Raw genomic sequence first — 21,771 nt, 5'->3', positions numbered from 1 at the left:
GGGGAAATTCAGTTTTGCTCACTGTCTTCCTATATTGTTTGAATCTTATATAACATGTACTCCTGGGTTGTAGAAAAAAATGAAAAACTTCAGCGCTCAACACTCCAATCCACCCACCTAGGTGTAGAACAACTCTCCCAGGTGGGAGGGAGGGAAAATCTTCATCAGGACATGGACAGTACTGTCCTTATCCCTCCCTGACCCCAAAACCCAGCCCAATCCCCCCCAGGAGACCCACACACACTGAAAGAGGAGCCAAGGGGCCTCATTGTAACACTCATTTTTATATAAATATCCGCAAGTCATGTTACAGAATAAGTCCCACTGGGGAAAAAAGTCAACGTTATGTTTTTGTTAAACTGACCCCTGCCTTCTAGGTTGGGCCCCAGCCTGGGGGCGCCTGCTGCTTTGGGAAGGCTGGGGTTGCTGCCGAGAGGCTGCTGAAGAAGCTGCCTGTGTGGCCCACCCCTGGGCCGACCCCCTTCTTTGGTGTGTGGTACATGGTGACCTTCTCTGGCCCCTCCTTAGCCTGGGGCAGGGTTCTGGGGAACAGGGTTCTGGAGAGCAGGGCCCAGGAGTCCTGGGGGCACTTGGAAACAGTTGGGGGGACTGAGCCACTAAGAGTTGGAGTCTGAAGCTTAGAGGTTGAGCCTTTTGGGGATGGGGGCACACAGAGGTAACAGGAACAAGTAAGGGGACCCTGGGCTGTCAGCCAAGCAGGGAGCATTTGCCCTTCTTTCCAGCCTAGTACCCAGGTCCCTTCCTCTGTTGGTCTGCCTCCTGCTGGACTCCATATTCCCAGGGATAGCCCTGGGTTCCTGCCTGTCCCCTTCTAGCTCTTACCCCTGCAATTCCCCCTCCCCCCACAGAGAGGCCAGAGGCTAGGAACACAGCACCAGTCTGAGGATTTAATTAACCAGGAAGGGGGATTATTGGGAGGGACACCCCTGTAAAAATGTACAAAAGGTCTGAGGGCTACGTGGAAGGGGAGATAAATATGTACATGGAACCCCCCTTCCTTTAGCCCCTCCTCCTCCAGCCCTGAGAGGGCATGAGGACTTGGGTGGTAGGTGAAGGGGAGGGGGGCACTTTGGCCTCTGGCTTAGTGAGCCCTTGGGGAGGCAGGCCAAGGGCCTAGGGGCCCTCAGAGGGGGCGATGGTACACCTCAGAAGATCATGAGCTATGACCTCTGAAATAACCCCCACTCTCATGTACGTACACACACCCACACACACACCCACACACACGCACACCCCTCTCTCTAGAGGCTTGTGACCTCTGCCCTCCCAAGGACCCCAAAATCCATATGATGCTTGATCTCGGGGGGGTTGGGGCTTCTGCTCCCAGGTTCCATGACCTCAGAGGTGGCTAGTGAGGTCATGACCTTTGCCCTCCAGTCCTGGCTTGAAACCTCAGCTCTAGGACCTTGTCAAAAGGAAAGGGGGATGGAGCTTTGCCCCTGCCCCTCCCCTTCCCTCACCTATCAGCCCGGGCTGGGCCAGGGGCCCTAGGTGGGGAACTAGGCCGGGGGGCGGGCACAAGTGGAGGTGGTGCCCCCAAAAGGGCTCCTGGTGGGGTCTTGCTGAGAAGGTGAGGGGTTCCCGGGGCCGCAGTGGGTGGCGGCGGAGGAGCCAAGCGGCTGTAGAGGAGGGGATGGGCAGGCTCTAGACCATAGAGGCGGGCAGCAGCCACAGCCCCTGGTCCAGTCAGCTCCTCACCCGCCTCATAGAAGCGGGGTGGCCTAGCAAGGCGAGGGGGCCCTGCCAACCAGGTTGGCTCCAGGAAGCCAGCACAGCGCTCTGGAGGACTAGGGCCCAGAAAGGGGGGTGGCCGGGGCCTCTCAAACAGCAGGTGAAGACCCTGAGGCCCAGTGGTGGCAGCGGCAGCGGCGGCGGCGGCGGCGGCGGCGGCGGCAGCGGCGGCGGCGGCGGCCTCCTCCTTCCGCTCTTCCTTTACCCGCACCGACTCCTTGGCTGGCCTGGCCCCTTCTTCGCCAGCCCGGGCCTTGGGAGTAGCAGGAGAAACTCGGAGCTGGGGCCGTGAGAAGGGGAGGTCCCTGGGGGGCAGGTATGGGAAGAGAGAATGTAGGTACTCTGGAGTCAGACAGAGGCCAAGGGGTTAGGCAGAGATGCAGGGGGTGGGCGAGTGGGGGAAGCGTACCTGTCTTTCTCCTCCTTGGTGATAGAGGGCTCCCTCCGCTCCACAGGCCGCTCCTTGTCTGAGCCTGGCGTCCGGGCAGCCTCAGGGGGCCGGACCCAGGCAGGAAAGGCCAGAGGACTGCGGTGCAGGCGGCCCCATGGGTCTGGGGGGGAGGCGAAGGCTGGTGGAGCCCCTGGGCTTTCTTTCTGGGCAAAGACGGCGCCGGAGTCTAGACAGAGGGCAAAGAAGAGAATGACAAGAGCCAGGAGTGGGAGGCCCCACTCAGGCATGCTCCCAGCCCCCTGCCTAAGCACATTAGCCCACTGCCACCACCCATCACCCACCCACTCTACTCAGCACTCACTGAATGTGGGGCTGCCCAGGCCTCCAAAGGCCCCGTTGGAGAGGGCAGCCAAGGAGGCGAAACTTGTGGGACGCCCAAAGGGATCTGTGGGACAAAAAGGGGATGGTTAGAGCATTGGACAGCTAGCTCTGGGCAAGCACCAAGAACTGGCAGGGAAGAAGCAGATCAGCAAGAAGGCCCCGGAGCCCTTGGCCACTTGGTTTTCACAACCAGGTGCTGAGCACTTCCTTGGGCCAGGCAAGGCACTGAGCTTTGACGTGCATTGTGTTGTTTAATCTCCCAATAAGCCCCAGGAGGCAGACAGGATCACTGCCACTTCAAGATGATGAAACAGGCTCAGAGAAGTAAAGTGACTTGCCACGACACTCCAACCCAAGGCCTCTCTGACTGCAGAAGTCAAGCTCGTACCCCACTGGCCCACACCAGCCACCTGGACCAGCTCAACATCAAGCCACTTGCCTGAAGACCTCTGCTGGCTTCCTCCCACCTGACATGCAGGGCCCTTCCCAGCCTGACCCTAAAACTCATGCATGTGTCACATAGCCAGTCAGAACAACTAACCTATCCCGCTATGGGAACCTCACAATTTCCTCTTCCAGGAACACCTTTCCCTTTGCTGTCAGGCTCAATTTCTTCTCGTCCACCCAAACCTGGGATAAACCTCCCCAAGAAGCCTGCTGAGGCTTCCTGGCACCAGGAACCAGTGACAATACTCTCCCTTGGGACTGCACAGCCTTCCTCCACCCTCCTCTCCCAGGTGGCACACTACCCCCCACCACTGGCTATTTCAGAGACAGTGTCTGAGCAGGCAGAGACTAGCAATCACTCTGCCCTTCCCTATCCCATTTTACAGACGATGAGATCAAGGCTCAGATGGGGTAACTTGCCCAAGGTCACAAAGCAAGTGGAACCAGGTGTACTCCCCATTCTAGCTGCCTCTCAGATCTAATTTCCATCCCCAGCTTGAGAACTCCTGGAAACCAGGGACAAGGCCTGTGTTGCCCAACATGCCCTTGGCTCTTACCAATGTGGGTGCTGGGGCTCAGAAAGGGTCCGTGGGCCCCGGGAGCTGCCGTGAAAGGGTTGGCTGCAGCGTGGACGGCACCTGGGGCAGAGAGGTGGGAGATTCTGATGAGGCTGAGTGGGCGCAAGGTGGGCCTTGGGCTATAGACAGGGAACCTCAAGCCCCAAAAAGGCTGGCCAGACTCACCAGTCGCAGTGAAGAGGGAGGCGGCCGGGTGGGAGAGCTCCTGCCCAGGGGGCAGGGCCCCATAGGGCCCCGGAAGGCAGGGCAGGAGGTCGTTCCGAAAGTCAAGCTTGTGGGAGTCGCCCTGCGTTGGACAGGGAGAGGGGCAGTGAGTGAGGAGCCACGTGTGGGCCCGCTCTTGCTCTTCCAGCCCTAGTCCCCTTCCACGGGCTGCCTGGTGCCAAGATGGGGCTTGGGTGCCTAGCCTCGGCCTCTCTCAGAGCCTTCTCTGACCACCCCCCTAGTTAGCCAGAGAATCTAGTGCTGATCGTGGAATTGCTCAGTCATTGACTGGGGACAGGAGGGGATGTTCCTGGGCAAGATTCTGCCAAGCTCTGCAGAAGCCCAGAGCTCAGGCAGGCCCGCTCTCCCCAGCCCTCCAGCCCCAGTACCTTCATCTTTTCCTGGTGTCTCAGGATCATGTAAGCCACGCGCACGTGCATGGCACACCACTTCCCTGGTTTCTGCCGCCCCAGAAGGATGACCAAAGGGAAAGGGAAGGAAAGAACGTTCACTCATCACCCACTCCAGGCCTGGCTCTGGGCCCAGCCTTGCCACACAACATCCCCATTCACCATCCCACAACTGAGGGATGACTAGGTTCATTTCACAGCCTAGGAAACTGAGGCTCAGAGAGATAAACTGTCTTGCCCAAGGTCCCACGGCCAGTTACATCTGAACCCAGATCTGTGCTCGCAAGACTTTCGCTTTCTGCTGTTCCACGTCTGGCTGCCTCCAGGTCTTGGGCTTCTTGCTCATTCCCAACAAGTTTCCCCCTCAGCCAAGCACCCTGACACCAGCCCCCAGCCTCATGCAGCCTGAGGTCCTCACCAAACTCACCCTCAAAGGTGGCCGGAAATGGTCGGGGATCTGGGGATGGCAAAGCAGAGATTGGCGGCAATTCAGACCTGTTTACTGACCTAGGCACCTCATCTCCACAGTCCCCAATCCCCCCTAAACACCTCCCTGTGACCTTGTGTGGCTTCCTCAAAGCTTTCCTGCCTGTGTCAAGACTCTTCCCCATCTCTCCCACTCTGGGCATCTCTCCTCCAGCACCAAGTTTCTGAACTGGTGATCTAAGGAGGTGCCTTGCTTGGAAGGCTGGGAGTGGATTAGTGGGCAGGCAGGACAGGTTTCTCAACCAGAGAAATTTTCCTATTAACAGCTTTATATAATGAGGAGCTGCTTAAGATTTCTTTACAAAAAAGCCTTTACTAGCACTAAAAGAGGTTGGAAAACCTCTGGTCCATTCTATCCTTTAGGAAACACACTCTGTGCTTTTCATGATGTTCCCAGCGCCCTGGCTCTAAGGCTGCTCCCCATACCACTTCACAAAGGAGCAGCTTATCTTTTCATTGTTTTATGGACAGGACTTCCTGGTATGATGTCATTTGAAAAAAAAAAAGGTTCTGTGACTTAAAAAATTTGAAAACCCCTACAAAAACCACTGTCCTAGTAGTCTTATTTCTGGGGCAACTTCATGAAATTCCTATTTCTCATGGCTGGGAAATCCTGTCATTGACAGAAATTCCCTCTTGTCAGAGACACCCCTGATCATATACTAAAGAGAGAGATCAGTGGTTCTCTCTCACATCAACCCTGCTCTCCCTCAACAGATCTTCTAGCTCCCCCAGGACCTGCCTCGGCCCCCCTCACCTGTGTCCCCTTTTGGGGAAGCCCGCTCGGCACTGGCCCCAGTCGTGGTGGCAGCTCGGGGTTCGTGCTCTGGGAAAGGGGAGTGGAGGGATCAGTCAGGAAAGCTGGCACCAGGCATAAAAGGGGTCTAGAACCAAGCTGGGGCTGGGACAGAGAGGGAGCATGGCGTTGGAGAAACCTGGGTCCACGGGGGAGGGCAGAAGGATGGGCCTGGTTTTGGGGAAGGGGAAGAAGGTATGTGGATCTGGAGGTGTCTGGGTTTGTAAGGGGTGGGAGGCAGTAGTGGTGGTGTCTGGATTGGGAGCTCACCTTGGGCTGGAAGGCCCCCTGCAGGGAGCCAAAGGAGACAGCCGGCGGGAGGCCCGGAGGTAGGCCGGGCACTGCGGAAGGGAAGGCCGTGTACGGCTGTGGAGAGAAGGGGGCTAGTCCAAGCTGGGGGTGGAGGTGCAGCCCACGTCTGGTCTGCCCATCAGTCCTTTGGCCCCCACCCTAAACCCTCCCCAGGGAGCTCTCTCAGGCTCAAGGCTCTTGCTTTTGAAGCTGAAGACTGGACCGCAACAGTCGTCAATGGGCCACATGCCCACACCACACACACACGCACGTGCATACACACACACTCACATTATGCCGGAAAAGGCCTTCCATCTTTCCTGGATATTTCTCAAACTAGGGAAGAGAAGGGAAGAATAAGCTGCCAGCCAGGGATCCAGGGCTTTCCCCTGGAAGCCATACCCTCCCCCCAGGTCTCTGAGCCTCATCACCAGCCCAATGAGGAGCTCACCATGTGGGGGCCATGGGGTGGCAGCAGGCCCGGGGGATAAGGGGTGAAGTGCTGGTGGGTGTGCTGGTGGGTGTGCTGGTGCTGGTGGTTGTGCTGGTGGAACTGGAAGGCCAGGGGCCGGGCTGAGCCCCCTGCCCCCACCACCTCGGGGCCACCCTGGGCATTCAGGTAGCGAGAGTTCAGGTCCTGGCCGATCAGGTCCTGCTCTGTGGGAGGGGAGGGGGAGAAGGCTTTAACATCTGTTGCCACCATGTCAGCCTCCTTGGGCCCAGGTGACTGGCCTTCCCTTCTGGCCTTGAGCCACTCCCTCCTCAAGCCCTGCTGTCTGCTAAGGTCCAGATGCCCCAAAGCCAACTGGGCCCAAGCCCGGGGCCATGGCCCCCCACCCCCCGGCCAGGACCCCAAACTCACCAGAAAGGGCGTTAGCGGCTGAGGCCCCAGGGTGCCCTGGCACCTGCAGCAGGGGTGGGGGTGGGGGCAGAGTGGGGCCAGGGGAGAACAAGGAGGGGTGGTGGGGTGGTGGGGGGGGCCGCAGCCCAGGGGGGGGGAAGCTGTGGGTGGACAAAGGCAAGGGCAGTGAGGGCGTCGGGGGCCGGTGGGTGAGCTGCGCGGACGAGGAGGAGGCAGATGAGGAGGAAGAGGACGAAGAGGATGATGAGGGGGGAGGCTGAGCCACGGGAGGGGCCGGGGCCTTGGGGGGCGGCCGTGAAGAGCTGGGGAGAGAAGTGGGGAGATGAGTGAGGGGTTGGGAGGTGCCAGCTCTGACGGGAAGGGGTCAGAAGCCTGGGCAATACCTTGACCCTGGTTCTCCAACACGGAAGGTGGCAGAACCGGCCGCCAGGACCCCCACCCCCGCCCAGGGAACCCATCCTCAGACTGAGGTACCTCCCACACCCAACAATCCCCTTTCTCCCTCTCTAGGTCTCTTCCACACAGCTGCCTCTGACATATCTGGCCACATGACTTTCCCTTTTCTGATTCAACCACAGCACAAAACATATCATTCACTTTGACGCTTAATTATATCAGGCCACCTGGGTTCCCATCCTAAGACAGTGGAAGCAGCGCCACACTGGCCTGGCCCAAGAGTCAGGAGACCTGAATTCTAGGCCCATCTTGCCATTAACACCCTGGGTGACCTTGAGCAAGTCACTGCCCCTCTCTGAGCCTTAGTTTTCTCAATAATAAGAAAAAGAATGATAATGATGATGACAATAATAAGAGATAGCAGCAGTCATAATAATATCAATAATCTTACCCTTTAGCAAGCACTTATTGTAGGCCAAGTGCTGGCACCTGCTTTATATGCTAATCCAACTCTCCAACATTTCATACCACCTTCCCAATTGCTGCGCATCCATGTAACCACCTGTACCATTTACTCCTTTCTTTAACTTAACTCAGTTTCTTTCCTTTTTATTTAGCCTCACCCAACCAATAACATGTGAAATCAAGGGGTTGAGGTACTAGTCATATTTTTCTAAAGCACGTAAAAGCTGAGAAAGATTTACTCACGTAATGCCTGAAATTATCTCACGTATGGCTAACGGTGAGCAGACACACTTTGGGAAACACTGCATTAACTCATAATTAATCCTCACACCAGCTTTAGGATGAAGGTACTATTACCATTTCATTTTACAGAAAGAGGAAATTGAGGCTCAGAGAGGTTAAGTGGCTTGTTAAAAATCACACAGCCAGTAAGTGGCAGAGCAAGAATTTGAATCCAGGTCTGACTGACACCAAAGCCAGCACTCTTAATCATGTCAGCATTTCCCAAAGTATGTTCCGAAGAATACTATTCCTAGCAGCTGTGCCTTGCAAAAAGGTCTCCCCAGCATAAAAACTGGGAAAAGGCACAAACTGGATTCCCCTGCATGTGAATGTACAAAGAGTTCTGATAAGTCCTGCGGTAATTTCTTTAAATTTGTTTCACCCAGTGTCTCTCAAACTTTTCAGCCTCAGAATCCTTTTTCAGGTCACGTCCCACAGGTACCATCCCATGTCCCAGCCACAGAATGCAGGGGTTGGCGCCAAAATGACCAGACCCTTCCAGACCAGACCAAACCTCTGGATCACTCACCTGCCAGTGCTGAGGTCCAGGCTGCTGCCATAGGGAGAAGTGCGGAGGCCGAAGGGCGAGACCCGAAGCTGCAGCTGGGGCTGGGGTGGGGGTGGCAGACTGGGGGCGGCCGGCAGGGGAGCAGGGGGTGAGACAGGAGGCCGAGGGGCCGGTGGAGGCGGTGGTTCCTTCGGGGGGAAAGGCACTAGCAGCGGGTCGGGCCCTGGGGGCTGTTCCTGGCTCCGCTCCAGGCCCGACACTTTAGGGACTACGGAGAGTTTTGCTTCACAGTTCCCATTGAAGGCGCCGTGGGGGCCCGAGGCTGTGAGGGCAGAATGGCAGACTTCAGTTGAGGCCCATGCTCACCCAATTTCCCTTCCTTGTCTCCAGCCCCCACCCTTGAGACCAACCTTTGCTGGTTGAGACAGTAAAGGATGGGTCGAGGTCATCGTCGGAGACCTGGGGAAGAAGGGTAGGGACAGGTTCTGGTCAGGCCAGGCCCTCACCCAGGAAGGCCAACAGCCTCTGGAGCCTGCTAGGAACCGGCAGTGATATTAAGTCTATTCCATCAGCTTAGCTGAAAACCATCCAAGACTGAGGGCTATAGGGGGCCTACGCCTGGGGAAAAGGGTGGAGCAGCTGAGCCTGAGAATCTGATAGCCAGGAGGACTGACTTGAGACAGCACTGAAGTAGCAAAGCAGCAGGCAAACCACAGCAAAAACGTTAGATGTCACTAACTGCTGGCCCACACGCCTACCTGGCTTACAGATTTGTTCGGTCCACAAGTGTTAGCAACAAATTTTAAACTAATTGCTGATACTGAGAAATCCAGAGATTCCTCATACAAACTCAGGCTTGCAGGTTCTCTTGAGAAGAGGCCCCTATTCTCACATGGCAACAACCAGCTGAACTGGATAGTGGCTGCCCCCTTTAGATGAATAAGAACTCTCTAGTTCACCACAGTCCCTGTCCAGCCAACTTTTTAAACTAAAACAAGACACACATCAGGGAGTGCAAATTCAGTTAGTTATAAGGGAAGAACATCAACTGCCAGGTCACATTATTTCAAAACAAGCAAATCAGCCTACCAATAAACTGAAATACACCTTTATAGGATATGTTCTTACACTGACTACAATGGTTTAGTGTCCTCACTGCCACGACCCATGGTCTCTGTTCAGACTCTAATCTTTAACAGCAGACTAACGGCCACCAGGAAGGACCAGCTCGGTTCCATAGCCACCCTGGATTTCTGTGGAGAACCACTGGTATCTTCAAGGGCTTTGGAAAGGATGGCACACTAAGGCAGGGGCCACCCATTCTTTGGTCAATTGGCTCTAGTCACCAAAGAGAAGAAGTCATTTACCCTCTTAATCTCCATCTCCCTCCCCCAAATCTAATCCTGGCTCAACCTAACCCATGTTCCCCACTCAAGGGGAGGCTGTCTGCTGCCCATAGGAGACCCTTAAGCTACAGTTCATTTTACAAGCTGTAACGTTGCCCACCCAGTTCTAGCCCCACTCACCCTCTCGTCCAGATCACTTTCCGCATCACACTGGGGAGAAGGAAAGACAGAGGTGTCACAAAAGGGAAGAAGAGTAGGGCCCAAGGTCAAGAGGGGACTTTCAGAAAGGGAGTGAAAGGGGAGGGGCCAGTACAGGTGGAGAGCACTTACTATGTATCCAGCTTCCAGAGAATGACGGGAGGAGGCCTGAGAAAGACCAGAGTCCAGAGGTAAGGGTGGCTGACTGGCGAGGCCTTTGGATAAAGTCTAAATTGCCCGGCAAGGCACTCAAGGCTCCTCATGACCTACTCTCAATCTCCTTCTAGCTATTTTTCCCACTACTACCGCCCACCTGTTCCCAATGCTCTGCTCATTTTCCAAATATACCAGATTCTCACATCTCTCTGCTTTCGCCCAAAACAACTTTGCCCAGTTTCTCCTCTTAACAAACTTATGACTATCCTTCAAGGCCTGACTAAGACATCCTAGGGGGCTTTCCCTAACCACAACCCTCCTCCCATCCCCCAGGCAGAATGAGTGGCTTCCTCATGTGGGTTTCTGCAGCATCTCTCCCAGATCTCTGCCTTTTGTAGCTTCTCAGGTTTTGGTCTAGGTATCTGCTCATAGATTGTTTCTTTCCTGCTAGACTGCCACTGCCTCAAGGTGGACGGCAGAGACCACATCTAATTCATTTACGATTCAACTAACTCTCTTTGATATGTCTCTGAATTATCAACATATCTGAAGCAGACTATCAGCCAAAATCAGGCAAGTCTAACTGTGGACATGTCTTTGTCAGACCTGAAAGAAGGAGTGGGAGCTCAAATTTGCTCTGTCTTCCTCTTTGTCCTTAAAGACTGAGATCAGTTTTAATGATGGTTAGTGACACTTGATGGAAAACGCATAGATGTGAAGGCCATTTTGGCCAGAGTTTTAAAGGACAGAGACCTGGAACAAGCTCACCTCTTTCCTTCTCCGCTTGTTGGGCCACTTTCGGGCCCGATCCCCAGAAGGCCGGCCAGGTTCTCGATCAGAGCTATCCCCTGGCTCCCCAGTAGCCCCACTGGAGCCCCCCCTTTTCCGCTTCCCAGAATGCTTCAGCCGATGTTCCAGTCGCTCTGGGGGCTGAAGAGATGCATCCTTCTGTGGAGGAGGAGGTGCGACTAAAGTAGATGAAGAAAGGAAAGCTCCCGATCTCTCTAGAGGTGACCAGGCTACCAAAGTGACTCTCAGGCCCGGTAACCTGGTTGGTCCCTGGAGACTAGCTCTACCTCCTCCCACCCCAGGGTGGGGCAGAGGCCTGGCCAGAGGAGCCGGTTGCTCTGGTTTGGGGTGCCAGCATTCCCCCCTCAACTCCACCCACTCCAGGCACCCCGTACCCTCTCACTGCCCCTCTGAAGCCCCCAAAGGTCCCCAGCCCAATCAGGCCCCACCTGCAAGGCCTCGAGGCTGGCAAAGCTTGCGATGGCGAAGCCATCGATCAAGTCCTCCTCCTCTTCTTCCTCCTCCTCAGGCTCCTCCTCGGCCTCTCCGTCGTCTGCGCCCCCCTCCTCTTCCTCCTCCTCTTCCTCCCCGCGGCTGCCCGAGCCGGCAGGCCGCTTCCGAGCTCGGGGTCGCGGGGGCCGAGGCCTGGGACGCGGCCGCCGCCGTCTCGGGCCTCCGGGCCGCTCTCCTGACGAAGCTGAAGACCAGGGCCTGGCGGGCGGCGGCGGCGACGACGAAGACGAAGAGCCGCGCGGGGCGGCCAACAAGGCCCGGGGCGCGTCGCCGCCCGGACCTCGGCGGCGCCGCTGCTCCCGGTCTCGGTCTCGGCGCGAGCAGCGCCGCCGCCGCCGCTCCCCCTCAGCGGCCCAGCCCGGGCCCGGAGCCGCGGCCGCTGCCGTCTCCATGGCGACCGCCCTCAGCGCCGCATCCGGAGGCGGCGGGGCCCGAAGCGGCCTGTCCACAGGCCCGGGGTCACAGGCGCGGCGCTGGCGGCTGCACAGGGACAAGAAGGCCACGGCTTCCCTTTCAAAGCAGGATCTGATGGCCCCGAGCTTGCCCCAAGGCCAAGGCCCGGGAAGCCGGCGCCGCCCCCGGGGCGACAAGCCCGAGGGCCCCCGCTGTGGGGCCGGCGGGGCCGAGACGGCGAAAACGGGACGGCCGTCCCTTTAAGGCGAGGCCTCAAGTTGTCCAGCCCCTGGCCCCTTTAAGACGACCCGATGGTGTCCGGCCGGCCTACTGCGGTGGCCGCCCCCTGCCAGGGGTCGAGACAAGTCTCCCCGAGGAAGAGGAAGGGCCACCCCTTTAAAAGCGGCCGAAAGCTCGGACCGAAACGCAGACCTCCCCTTTAAAAGTGTCTCAAGTCCTCCGGCTAAAAGAGGCCACCCCTTTAAGGAGTCCGGGGTCCTCGAAACAGTAGGCCGCCCCTTTAAGGGCTCGGGAGTTAGTTTCTAGTCCTCCACAAGCGGCCGCTTCCCCTTTAAGCTGAATTTAAAGGACTTCTTGCGCGGGGTAGACGAGGTGAGAATCCCCACTCGCTCCAATTCTCCCCACAGCACAGTTCTCAATTTGTCAGCTTCTGTTCGGCGGTTTCCCCTTTAAGGCTGGCGTTGTAGTCTGCCGAGTTCAGTGGCCACCCCTTTAAGGAGATTTAAAGGGGCCTCCTCCAGGCCCAACTCTTCCAGCCTCCGCCTCCGGTCGCCATGAAAGGAGCGGGGGGGCGGGGCCGCGGGGGCCAGCCCTCCAAAGCCCCGGATGTGAGGCAACGGTGACGGGTAGAGCTTCTCTGTCTGCCGACATAAAAGTCTCTTCCTCCTTTCCTCCGTCTCTGTCTGACTTGCACCTTAAAGGATCCGGAACGGCCGTTGGACAGCGGGGAAGCACCAGCGCACCCTCCTGTTGTCTCCTTTGGAGTCTGGGGCCTCCTCTCCGCCAGGACTTCCCTACCCCTCCTCCCTCTTCCTCCTCAGCCTACGCCTCCTTCCTCTCTTTGCCTCCTCCCACCCCCCGCCCCCTCTCCCTCATCCTTCCACAGGCTCAGTCGTTGATAGGTTGAGAAGTGTACGTCAAGATGAAGGGCGGAGTCAAGCTCGAGGGAGAGGGCAATATGTAACCGCCCTCAAAGCTTGGATTGGGTATACATCAGATTAGCTCCGCCCCCCTCATGAAGTCTTGTGACTCAACTGGTTAGAAGTAAGTGCTTGGGGCGGTCCCCAGATGGCCCCGCCTCTTCCTGCTCTTCGTTCATTGGCCCACCTTCTGACGGCGTCAAGGAGAGGAGTCGGGATGTGGTGCGCGAACCCTCGGGTCGGTTGGCCGCTGGGCGGCGCGCGGCCGCGGAAGGTGCCTGTCGACAGCCAGTTACGTCTTCTCCCTTTCCGCCGCTTGGCTTAGCCAACAGGTTGCCTGGCTTCTCGCGCACGCGCTTGGTGATATCACCATCCGGCTGGCGGCTCAGCAGGATCCCCCGCGGCGCGGAGTGGCCCGAGCACGCGGCGTGCTATGCGAGCGCCAGAAGCACGCAGGAAACCGCGTCCTGTTATCGCTGGGTTCAGTAGGAGAGTGCTGACCTGTGGTCTCCGCGTGCTAACAAGAAAAAACACCTTGCACTGTGTGCCCGACACTTTCTCACATATTGACTTACTTGGCAATAAGGATTCTTTTAGGAAGATACTGCTGTTAGTCCTGTTTTACGAAGGGGGAGGGGAATTGATGCTCAAACATTCAGTTTCCTAACCAGGATTTGGACTCAATAAGCCTAGCTCCAGTCTGTGCTCTTGGCTACCGCTCTATTCTGCCTCTAAGTTATGAAAGATGTAGAGTGCCGCTTCTGGCCTCTGGTTGCCTGAATTACCTTTTTTTTTGGTGAGGAAGATTGGCCCTCAGCTAACATCTGTGCCAATCTTCCTCTATTTTGTCTGTGGGATGCCGCCACAGCATGGCTTGATGAGCAGTATGTAGGTCAAACCCTGGGCTGCCGAAGAGGAGTGCGCAAACTTAACCACTGTGCCACCGGGCCAGCCCCCTGGGTTACCCTTTTAATGTGGACATTGTATTGTTGCACTCAACTTGCTTTCTTATGGATAAAATGGGTATAATTCTTTCTCACAGGGCTCTGTGCAGGTCAAGTACCTGTGACATGTTGTTGTAGGTGCTCAATTACAGCTGATTACTCTTAGCTCTGAATCCAGCAGCAGGTCCTGGCCTGCATGTTAGGAGGAATCCAGGGCCATCTTGATCAAGGCCTTAGTCCACTCTGGGACTTTCAGGCACCTCCTTGATGTAAGTGAATTGGGAGAACCCTACCAGGGTCCAGGGTCATAGTATCTTCTGGAGCAGATTCAGAAGTATCCCTCCACACAGGAAAATTCTCAAGAGAGTATCTCCAATGACCATCCCCCCACCCACTCCCTGTATCCAAATCTCATCACCTTCCCTAGCACCTCCCCCATTTCCCAGTCTTTAGGGGCCAAAGTAGAAAAATCAGCCAGTACTGGCAATCAGTCTCAAACTCAGCTAGAGACATACAAAAGAATCAGAAACATATCGAAAACTTTACTAGAAATATAGAGAAAAAAATATAACTGCCTCAGAGGCTTCCCCTCCCTCCAGGACGGATGAACAGACAAACAGATGGAGCTCCTAGGTCCGATGGGGCCGCTCTCTATCCACTTCCTCCTCCTCCAGGAGCAAGGCATCCAGCTCCTCCAGCCGCTGCTGCAGCAGGGGTCCCACATCTGGGCTGGGGGCCAGACTGGGAGTAAGGGTCCTGCCAGCTGCAGCCCGGACCCCACGAGATGGCCGCCGGGATCGAGGAAGGCTGCTGTCCCGAAATTCTACAGCCCGCCGGAGCTTCCTTGAGCTGGTGAAAATCAGAGTCCCGTTGCGCTCCCGGGGTTCCTCGAAGATGGTCTCAAAAGTCCTGGACCAGGCAGGGAGGGGTGCTGGTTACCAGCATGCCCCCTGGTTCCAGCCTTCCCTCTAGCACCCCCAAGCCTTCAAAGTTTCTCACCTCCTGGTTGTAGGTGACTGGTAATTCTTGTTGGTGTAAATTTCTTCCAAGCTGAACTCCTTCTTGTTCAACCTGTAAGCAAAGAGCAGAGCCCACTGAGAAACCTGGGGCCAGTGGGACCTGGAGAAGGCATAAGCAAGGCCTGGTCTGTATTTCAGTTTCTGGGACATGCCAGGGGCCAGGACTGCTGCCCGAGGCAGACAGATAGTTCTAAGTGCAAACCATGTCCAGACTAAATTGACTCCTCCAAGCTGGATTATGCTCTCTGAGAGGATACAAAGCCACACTTCAGGGGATCTGAGCCTACACTTGTTTGGCCAAGGCAGCTCCATGCACAATGAGCCTCTCACCTGATTGGTCGAGGCAGCCCCATTGGGGTAAGGTTTAGTTGAGAACGGGCTGGTGTCCTGCGAATTCTGAATCGAGAAACCTTTCCCATGGTCTGCAAAAGTGGGCCAGAGGGTAAGAGTGCAGCATAGGCTCAGGCTCCCACTTATCTCTTCCCCCTCATCTGTACTTCTACCTTGGTCTCAGGGTCTGAGAGCACCTGGTCCTCTGAGGCCCTTGGCTCCTTCCCCTTGGTTGAGCCCAACCTGCAGAGAAGGTCAAGGCTCAGGGACAAACAATATTCACAGCAACATCCCCATCTCTTGCCCACTGGATACTAGGGAAGGAGGCTGGGCCCAGACTATGGCCAGGGCTTTGTGGAGGATTTATCGAGAGCACTACCTGGGTTCTGCAGGTTCAGAGAAGGAGGAAGTGGATGCGGTAGACGAGCAAGATGTGACGAGGGGAGGAGGGCCTCCCACTCCTCCAAGAGGGAAGACCTCTTTCCGGAGACAGGGCCGAGGGGGTGGCGGGGCTCGGGCCATCTCTCCACCACCCACAGTGTGCCGCCGGGGCCGGAGCCGGCTTGGGTGGGGTGGAGCAGGGGGCCAGCTGCAGGTATCTGGGCCAGGGGGTCCCAGATCAGGGCAGGAGTGGCTTCGGCCCAGAGAGGGCTTAGAGAGAAGTGCTGAGGGATTGTGGTCTTGGGCCCGCCATTGGCGGATAGGGGGCCGGGGACTGACAGATGTAGTGCCCTCAGAAGCCCTGGACTGCTCGGCCTCTGAGATGGCAATCTTCAGCTCCAACTTCATGGGGGGTGATGGGGGTGGGGGCCGTGGGGCTTTGTTGGGCGTCAGGAAGATGTCAGCAAAGCTTTCCAGCTTGGAGCGGACGGAATGGAAGAGGGGAGCCAAGCCCCAGGGACTGAGGCGGGGACGTAAAAGGCTGCACGGCGGTGGGGTCGATGGGGGCTCCAGAACAGGATCTGGGGCTGAGGAAAGGAGAGGGTCAGGTGGGCATTCCTCAGCTGCAGGTGTCTAAGCCCCCCTTGAGTAGCCTCAGGCCCTCCCCCAAACACTAAACTTTGCCGACAGAGAAATAAGCCCACCCCTAAAAAACTAAGCCCTAAATTTAGAAGTTGAACTTCAGGCCTCCGAAGTCTAAACCTCATCTTCTGCCCTGGGAGGGGCTTAAGCCCCAGCCCCAGCTCTGTACCTGACACTTCTAAGCTCAGCTAAGATTCTTCAGAGCCCCAAGTCTCATCCCTCAATCTGAGTCCTTACCTGGTGGTGGGCTCTCCGCAGGGTCTGCAGGCAGGGAAGATGGCCGGAACGGGGCTTCCAGGTCCCTGGGCGGAGGCACTGGCTGGTGAACCATCGTCATGGACTCAGCTCTGGGGTAAAGGGGCAAAGGAAAGGGTAGGGGAGCTTCCAGGTCCAGGTCCCCCCTGAGCCAGCAACTTCCCTGTCCCTTAAGGCTTCTGAAGGTGCTACAAGGAAGGATTGGACAAGTAAATTCTGATGCCCCTAGCTCTGGCTGCCTGGACAATAGTTGTTGCCTGGACATCTTGATAGTCCCTTCCCCAGCCCTCTCACCTTCTCGCTGGGCGGATAAAGTTGGGAGTCTCATCGGTGAACCCCTGGATATAAACATAGGATGTTTGTGGGGAGGCAGGGAAGCCCCTTTTGGCCTCCTTAGCTCCCCACATCCCAACTCTCTTAGTCTCCAGATGTCTGCCTGGGTTCACACCAAAGACTTTTTCGTACAGATCTTTGCTCAGGCAGTGTCTTCCACATAAAATGCTGTTCTCTTTGCTCTGAGCAAAATCCACTCCCAGACTCAGCTCTCCTACCCCCTGTCTTCTATCCCCACTGGAATGCCTGTCCCTAGCTGAACCCCGATCCTTAACCAAAGTTCCCCTACCTCAGCTTGGGGTCTGGGGCTGGCAATGTCTTCTAGCACCACCACCAGTGTAGGCTGGGGGGCCCAGTCCACCTTTTGTGAAGGGCCCTCCTCTGGGCCAGGGGTTGTCCTTGATCGCCACCTCAGGGTGGAAGGGGGCTGGCAGATGCGGCTCAAGGGCTCTCGGCATAAGTGCAGTGGGTCGGGAGGCCTAGAGAGGGAACAGGAAGATCAGAGGAGCTCAACTGTGTCCTCAGCTTACTTCCAATCCCGCCATGCTTACCTGGCCTGCGAGGACCACATGGTCTGTTGGGGTGGCGAGACAGGTGGCTGGGTGCGGACAGAATCTCGAAGGTTGCTGTGGTGCTGTGGGGTGGAGGGCTCCTCTTCGGGAACCAGGGGGACCTAGGAGAAGAGAAGGTATCAAGAGCAAGGTGATGGAATGAGGCTGGACTGGACAGGGCCTCTCTGTGCCTCACAGTGCCCTATGCCACAAAGATTGTGGCTAGAATTCACCCCAGATCCCCAAAGAAGAGGTGAGTTGAACAATTAGGGGCCAGATAGTACAGTGTCCTGAGCTGCAGGTGTGGGACCTGAGTAATCTCACCCAGGCTGTTTGGAGCAATGAAAAGCAGAGGGGTGACTTTGGGTGAGTAACTGCCCTATGTGAGGCCTCAGTTTTTCTCGTCCGTGCAGTGGAGCCAAAGACCTCAGCCTGCTTCCCAAGGATTGCCTGGAAGTTGGGCTGGGAAGAAAGCAGAAGGGTTTCTCATACTTAAAGAGTTGTAGGGATGTGTTTCCAGCCCAACAGGGTTGGTAGTGGGGAATAGGCACTGGAGACCCTGCCCAATTCTAGGTTGGAGTAAGTGAGTGCCAAGCAGAACTCCAGTATTCAGGAGACTACCTGAGCAATGGCTGTGAGAATGAGGTGTCTGGACCTCGGTTATCCTCACTAGTGATCTGGTATGACTTTGGTGAGGAGGAGACCTGGAGGAGAAGGAGGCTTCTCAGTTCAGGGGGCTCACCATGTGGGCAGCCATGACATCTTCTAGCACCACAGCCAGGACTCGCCGAGAGGCCTTTTCCAAGGGCGAAGGGGCCCCCAGGGGCTGCAGCCTCGGCCGTTTGGAGCTCCTGCCTCCCCATAATGCTCGAGTCAGGGGCTGGCGGCACAGACGCGGCCGGCCAGGCGTGCTGGAGGATGAGAGAAGCAGAGGACAGTCGTCTAAGCCTGTCGTTGGCTCTGTGGTTTCCCCGGTACAGCCGCCAGGCTCCCCGTTTCCCCGGCTCAAGACAGGCGGGCGGGGTGCGCTCTCACCTGGAGTCCCCGGGCAAGTCCATGGGGGAAGCGGCGGCTCCGGGGAGTCCCTGGGGGATCCCAGGCGGCAGCCTGGGGTAGGGGGGGAGCGGGGGAGCGGGGAGTGAGGGCCAGCCCATCCCCTGGGGCTCCGCCCTTCATGGTCCGCCCGCGGCTCCCGGTAGCCCACGGGCCGGAGCCGTGGGGCGCGGAAGGGCGCCCCCGGCTGGCCGCCTGGAGCGGGTGTCTTCCCGCTGCCGCTGCCGCGATCAGCGAATCACTCGTGCCCTGCCTGACACTTGCCGCGAGAACCTGGATTGCAGCGGTCCCAGTTCTCTCACGGCCCGAGCCTCCTGGGGCTTTTGTCCCTGCAGATTCCGCCCTGAGACCCCCCGGGATCAGCCGAGATCCCGGTCCTGGAAGGCTCAGTTCCCGCCGATTCCTCTGCGATCCTCATCCACTCCCAGCGAGTGGCAGGACTCCAAAGCAGTACTCCCACACACCGACGGTCCCCACCCCCTCCCCACCAAATCCCCTAGACTGGATCCCTGCGGAAAGAATCCTACAGCGCGGTTCCTCCAATCAGACGCCGCGCGAGGATCCACATCTCCCTTTGAGCTTCGGCTCCGAAAAGCTCCACTCAGACAGGGGCAGCCAGAGCGTGAGCATCACGAACTCAGTCCGGATCCCCGGGGATCCACTGTCAAGCAGATACCCCCTTCACTCCAATCCCGGGAGGTCCCGCCCACAGACCCCCTCCCTCCGCCCTCCCCCCGGATCCCCGCCCAGCGCTTTCCCCAGCCCGGGACCAGATGGTTCAAATGTTTCCTTCCCTCCCTCCTCCCGCCCTCTCTCCAGCCGCTCGGTGCCCTCCCCCGCGCGCCGCTCACCGCCGCCTCACGCGGATCCCGGGTCTTCGGCGGCTCCTACCTCCAGCTCCTTTAAAACCAGCCTTACCCAGCACTGCCCAACCGCCGAGGGCTTTCTTCTCCGAGCCTTCGGGCACCGCCCAATCGCCGGTCCCCGTCTTCCGGGGTGGTGAGAAACTAAGTGAAGCCGCCTGGCAGCCATCATCCCTAGGGGCAAGAAGCCAAATTGAACAGCGCCGCCATTATAGTTGAGGGCAGATCGCGTTGTCCTCGATGGACCGAAGTGGACCGGATGGCGTCATCTTCTGAAGGCCAGTCAGTGGCCGAAGACTATACCAAGTTTCTTGAGATTGAGGCAACTGTAGCGAAGCTAGAGTGCAGCCACGTTTTTTAAGGGCATCTTCCGGTTCTTTCGTTTTTAGGCCAATAAACGTCAACTGAGTGCTAACGATATGTGAAATTCCCAATTTCCTAGAGAGGCCGCATTGAGGCCGGTTCCAGTACCATCTTGGATTCCTCAACCAGGTTCTCACGCCGCAGGGAAGAGTCTGGGAGGGGGAGTGGTGCAGGGGCCAGAGACTAGGGCTGGTGCCGCCTCCGGCTCCACTGCTCGCGCGGTGTCCTGGAGAGAATGAACTGAGCCAAAGTGGGAAGGAGGCGGGGGGCGTTGAGCTTCACTTCACTCGAGTGTTGCGTACATCTTCCTGAAGGAGTGGCGGTTTCTGCGGCCGGCGCAGAGGGGTCAGTATAGGGACCTCATTGCAGGAGACCAGTATCCACCTTGGCGTACTCGGTGGGGTCCGCCCGCTTTCCTCTCTGTTCCAGGCTCCCACGAGCCCTCTTTCAAGAGGCGCCTGGCTGATGTGGCGTGTAAATAGTCTTTAGTAGTAAGGGATCAGGGATGGAATCCTGCTGTTTGGAGAGGCTGCACCGTGGAACCGTTACCAGGAGTCCGGCTCTTGGTGGGGAAGAAGTGGGCATGTATCGGCTTCTTGCACCTTGAAGGCTCCCTCACCGCCTAACCAAAGCCTGTGCCTCCACTAGTTCTCCTTCCCCCAGGATTCCCAGGTCCAAACCAGTACTTATTTTCTTGATAGAACAAAAGAGCCTGAAGCCTAGAATCCTGGGTCTGAGATGAAGGTGCAACGGTAACCTACCCAGCCCAGCATAATTCTCTCGTATGGGGTTGAATGATAAAAGTAATGACACAGAAAGGATGACACGGAAAGTACAGAATCAGTAATAGCTGGTGTGGAAAGTGATGAGTCCCCAGCTCTAACCAAGGACCCATCCCAGGACTACAGCGACTCTGTTTGTAACGTGAGGCCTGCTGGGTCCTCTGGAAATCCATGAGACTTCTGGTGGGAGTAGGCAGCAGCTCTTCCAGCTAGAGGTGTCCTCTCTCCCCCTGGATCAGGGCTGGCTGCCTGAGGATGTTCCTTGGAGGGGGAGGGGTATGGTGATGTTTCCAGCTGTGAGAGCTTGGAGATCCTTCTCAACCTTGATGAGTTGAGATGCCCTCTGTAGGCTCTCACTTTCCTGCTTAAACACATAGGTGCTTCCCAGGCCCCAAAGTAAGAAAAGCCTGCAGGAATAGAGTATGCCTGATCTGAGTTTTGATTCTCTAGGTCTCCTGAAGAAGTCAACACCAAGGGCAAAGGAAATAGCCTAAAGAAAGGGCCTGGGTCTGAGAATCTGGTAGGGAGGGCCTAGCCCCATGACACTGACTTGGGGCGCTGCAGTTCATCAAATTGAAGTCTAAGGTAGACTGGTGTCTTAGACCTCAGCCCAGGCCAGCAATGGCAAGTCCTCATAGTCTCGTGGTCTCACCTCTGCCTTCTTTGTAACTACCATTTCAACAACTCCTACACTCTAGAGCGTGGCCAATGTGTGCTGAGCCAGTGGCAAGAGGCTCCACACAGCCTCCAGTGGAGCAGGTGATGTGGCTGGAGATTGACATATCGGTGGCACATCAGTGTATCATTCTTCAAAAACTCCCGGCCCCTTTAGACTCTGGGTCTCCCATCTGCTTAACTATTCCTGGCCTCAGTGGTCTCATTTGTAAAATGGGAAAAATAAATCCAGTCATGCCTATCTCAAAATAGACCTTGAAGATCAAGATCAAGTGAGAAGACACATCTAAATATGCCTGATAAATGTGTTAAGTCTCAGGCTACAGATAAAAAGAGGATGATAAACACTGCCTCTTTTTTTTTTGAGGAAGCTTGGCGCTGAGCTAACATCTGCTGCCAATCTTCCTCTTTTTTTTTTTTTTTCTTTGCTGAGGAAGGTTGGCTCTGAGCTAACATCCGTGCCCATCCTCCTCTATTTTGTATGTGGGACACCACCACAGCATGGCTTGATGAGTGGTGCGTTGGTCCACACCCAGGATTCGAACCTGTGAACCCTGGGCTGCCAAAGTGGAGCATGCTTAACCACTATGCCACTGGGCGGGGCCCAAAACTGCCTCTTATTTCCTCAGAGTGCCCTATCCCTTCTAGTCCTCAAGCCAGCTGCTCTGCTCAGTAACTTTCTCTGCAGAAGCCTCTAGCCTGAGCTTCAGATCAGCCAGGGTGGGTTGGGTTGGGTTGTGGCTACAGGGTGTTGAGATGGATGGGATGGTCAGTTA

At 56.7% G+C, this 21,771-nt stretch overlaps 2 protein-coding genes across 7 annotated transcripts; both read right to left on the bottom strand.

Annotated features, from left to right (window-relative positions):
* Positions 1-264: 264 nt before the first annotated feature.
* On the bottom strand, positions 265-12,706 carry FBRS (fibrosin). 2 transcript variants are annotated; one of them, XM_087417316.1, is made up of 18 exons: positions 11,188-12,706; positions 10,718-10,897; positions 9,926-9,961; positions 9,776-9,805; positions 8,660-8,708; positions 8,271-8,571; positions 6,599-6,900; positions 6,188-6,393; positions 6,028-6,072; positions 5,716-5,811; positions 5,407-5,475; positions 4,591-4,620; positions 4,143-4,214; positions 3,715-3,835; positions 3,529-3,609; positions 2,505-2,588; positions 2,162-2,369; positions 265-2,057 (listed from the first exon to the last, which is right to left on the bottom strand). In XM_087417316.1, the coding sequence occupies exons 1-18, from the start codon at positions 11,641-11,643 to the stop codon at positions 1,478-1,480; spliced, it is 2,946 nt and encodes a 981-aa protein (XP_087273442.1). In that variant the 5' UTR covers positions 11,644-12,706; the 3' UTR covers positions 265-1,477. The 2 variants fall into 2 exon arrangements, with proteins under 2 accessions (XP_087273442.1, XP_087273443.1); XM_087417317.1 differs by lacking the exon at positions 4,143-4,214.
* Positions 12,707-14,270: 1,564 nt separating this feature from the next.
* On the bottom strand, positions 14,271-19,333 carry PRR14 (proline rich 14). Of its 5 annotated transcripts, none has more exons than XM_014794610.2 (12): positions 19,164-19,333; positions 18,295-18,366; positions 18,002-18,170; positions 17,260-17,381; positions 16,998-17,187; positions 16,670-16,713; positions 16,358-16,467; positions 15,477-16,065; positions 15,271-15,340; positions 15,098-15,189; positions 14,748-14,819; positions 14,271-14,657 (listed from the first exon to the last, which is right to left on the bottom strand). In XM_014794610.2, the coding sequence occupies exons 2-12, from the start codon at positions 18,315-18,317 to the stop codon at positions 14,378-14,380; spliced, it is 1,761 nt and encodes a 586-aa protein (XP_014650096.1). In that variant the 5' UTR covers positions 18,318-18,366; positions 19,164-19,333; the 3' UTR covers positions 14,271-14,377. The 5 variants fall into 5 exon arrangements, with proteins under 5 accessions (XP_014650096.1, XP_087273444.1, XP_087273445.1 ...); XM_087417318.1 differs by lacking the exon at positions 19,164-19,333 and adding an exon at positions 18,840-19,000; XM_087417319.1 differs by lacking the exon at positions 19,164-19,333 and having other exon boundaries at positions 17,070-17,187; positions 18,295-19,000.
* Positions 19,334-21,771: the final 2,438 nt, after the last annotated feature.

This window comes from Ceratotherium simum, chromosome 26 (assembly GCF_057802395.1).
Source record: "Ceratotherium simum simum isolate JZ-2026a chromosome 26, ASM5780239v1, whole genome shotgun sequence".
Classification (NCBI taxonomy): Eukaryota; Metazoa; Chordata; class Mammalia; order Perissodactyla; family Rhinocerotidae; genus Ceratotherium; species Ceratotherium simum.
The sequence above is the reverse complement of the archived record's forward strand: the minus strand, read 5'-3'. Positions and strand labels throughout refer to the sequence as shown.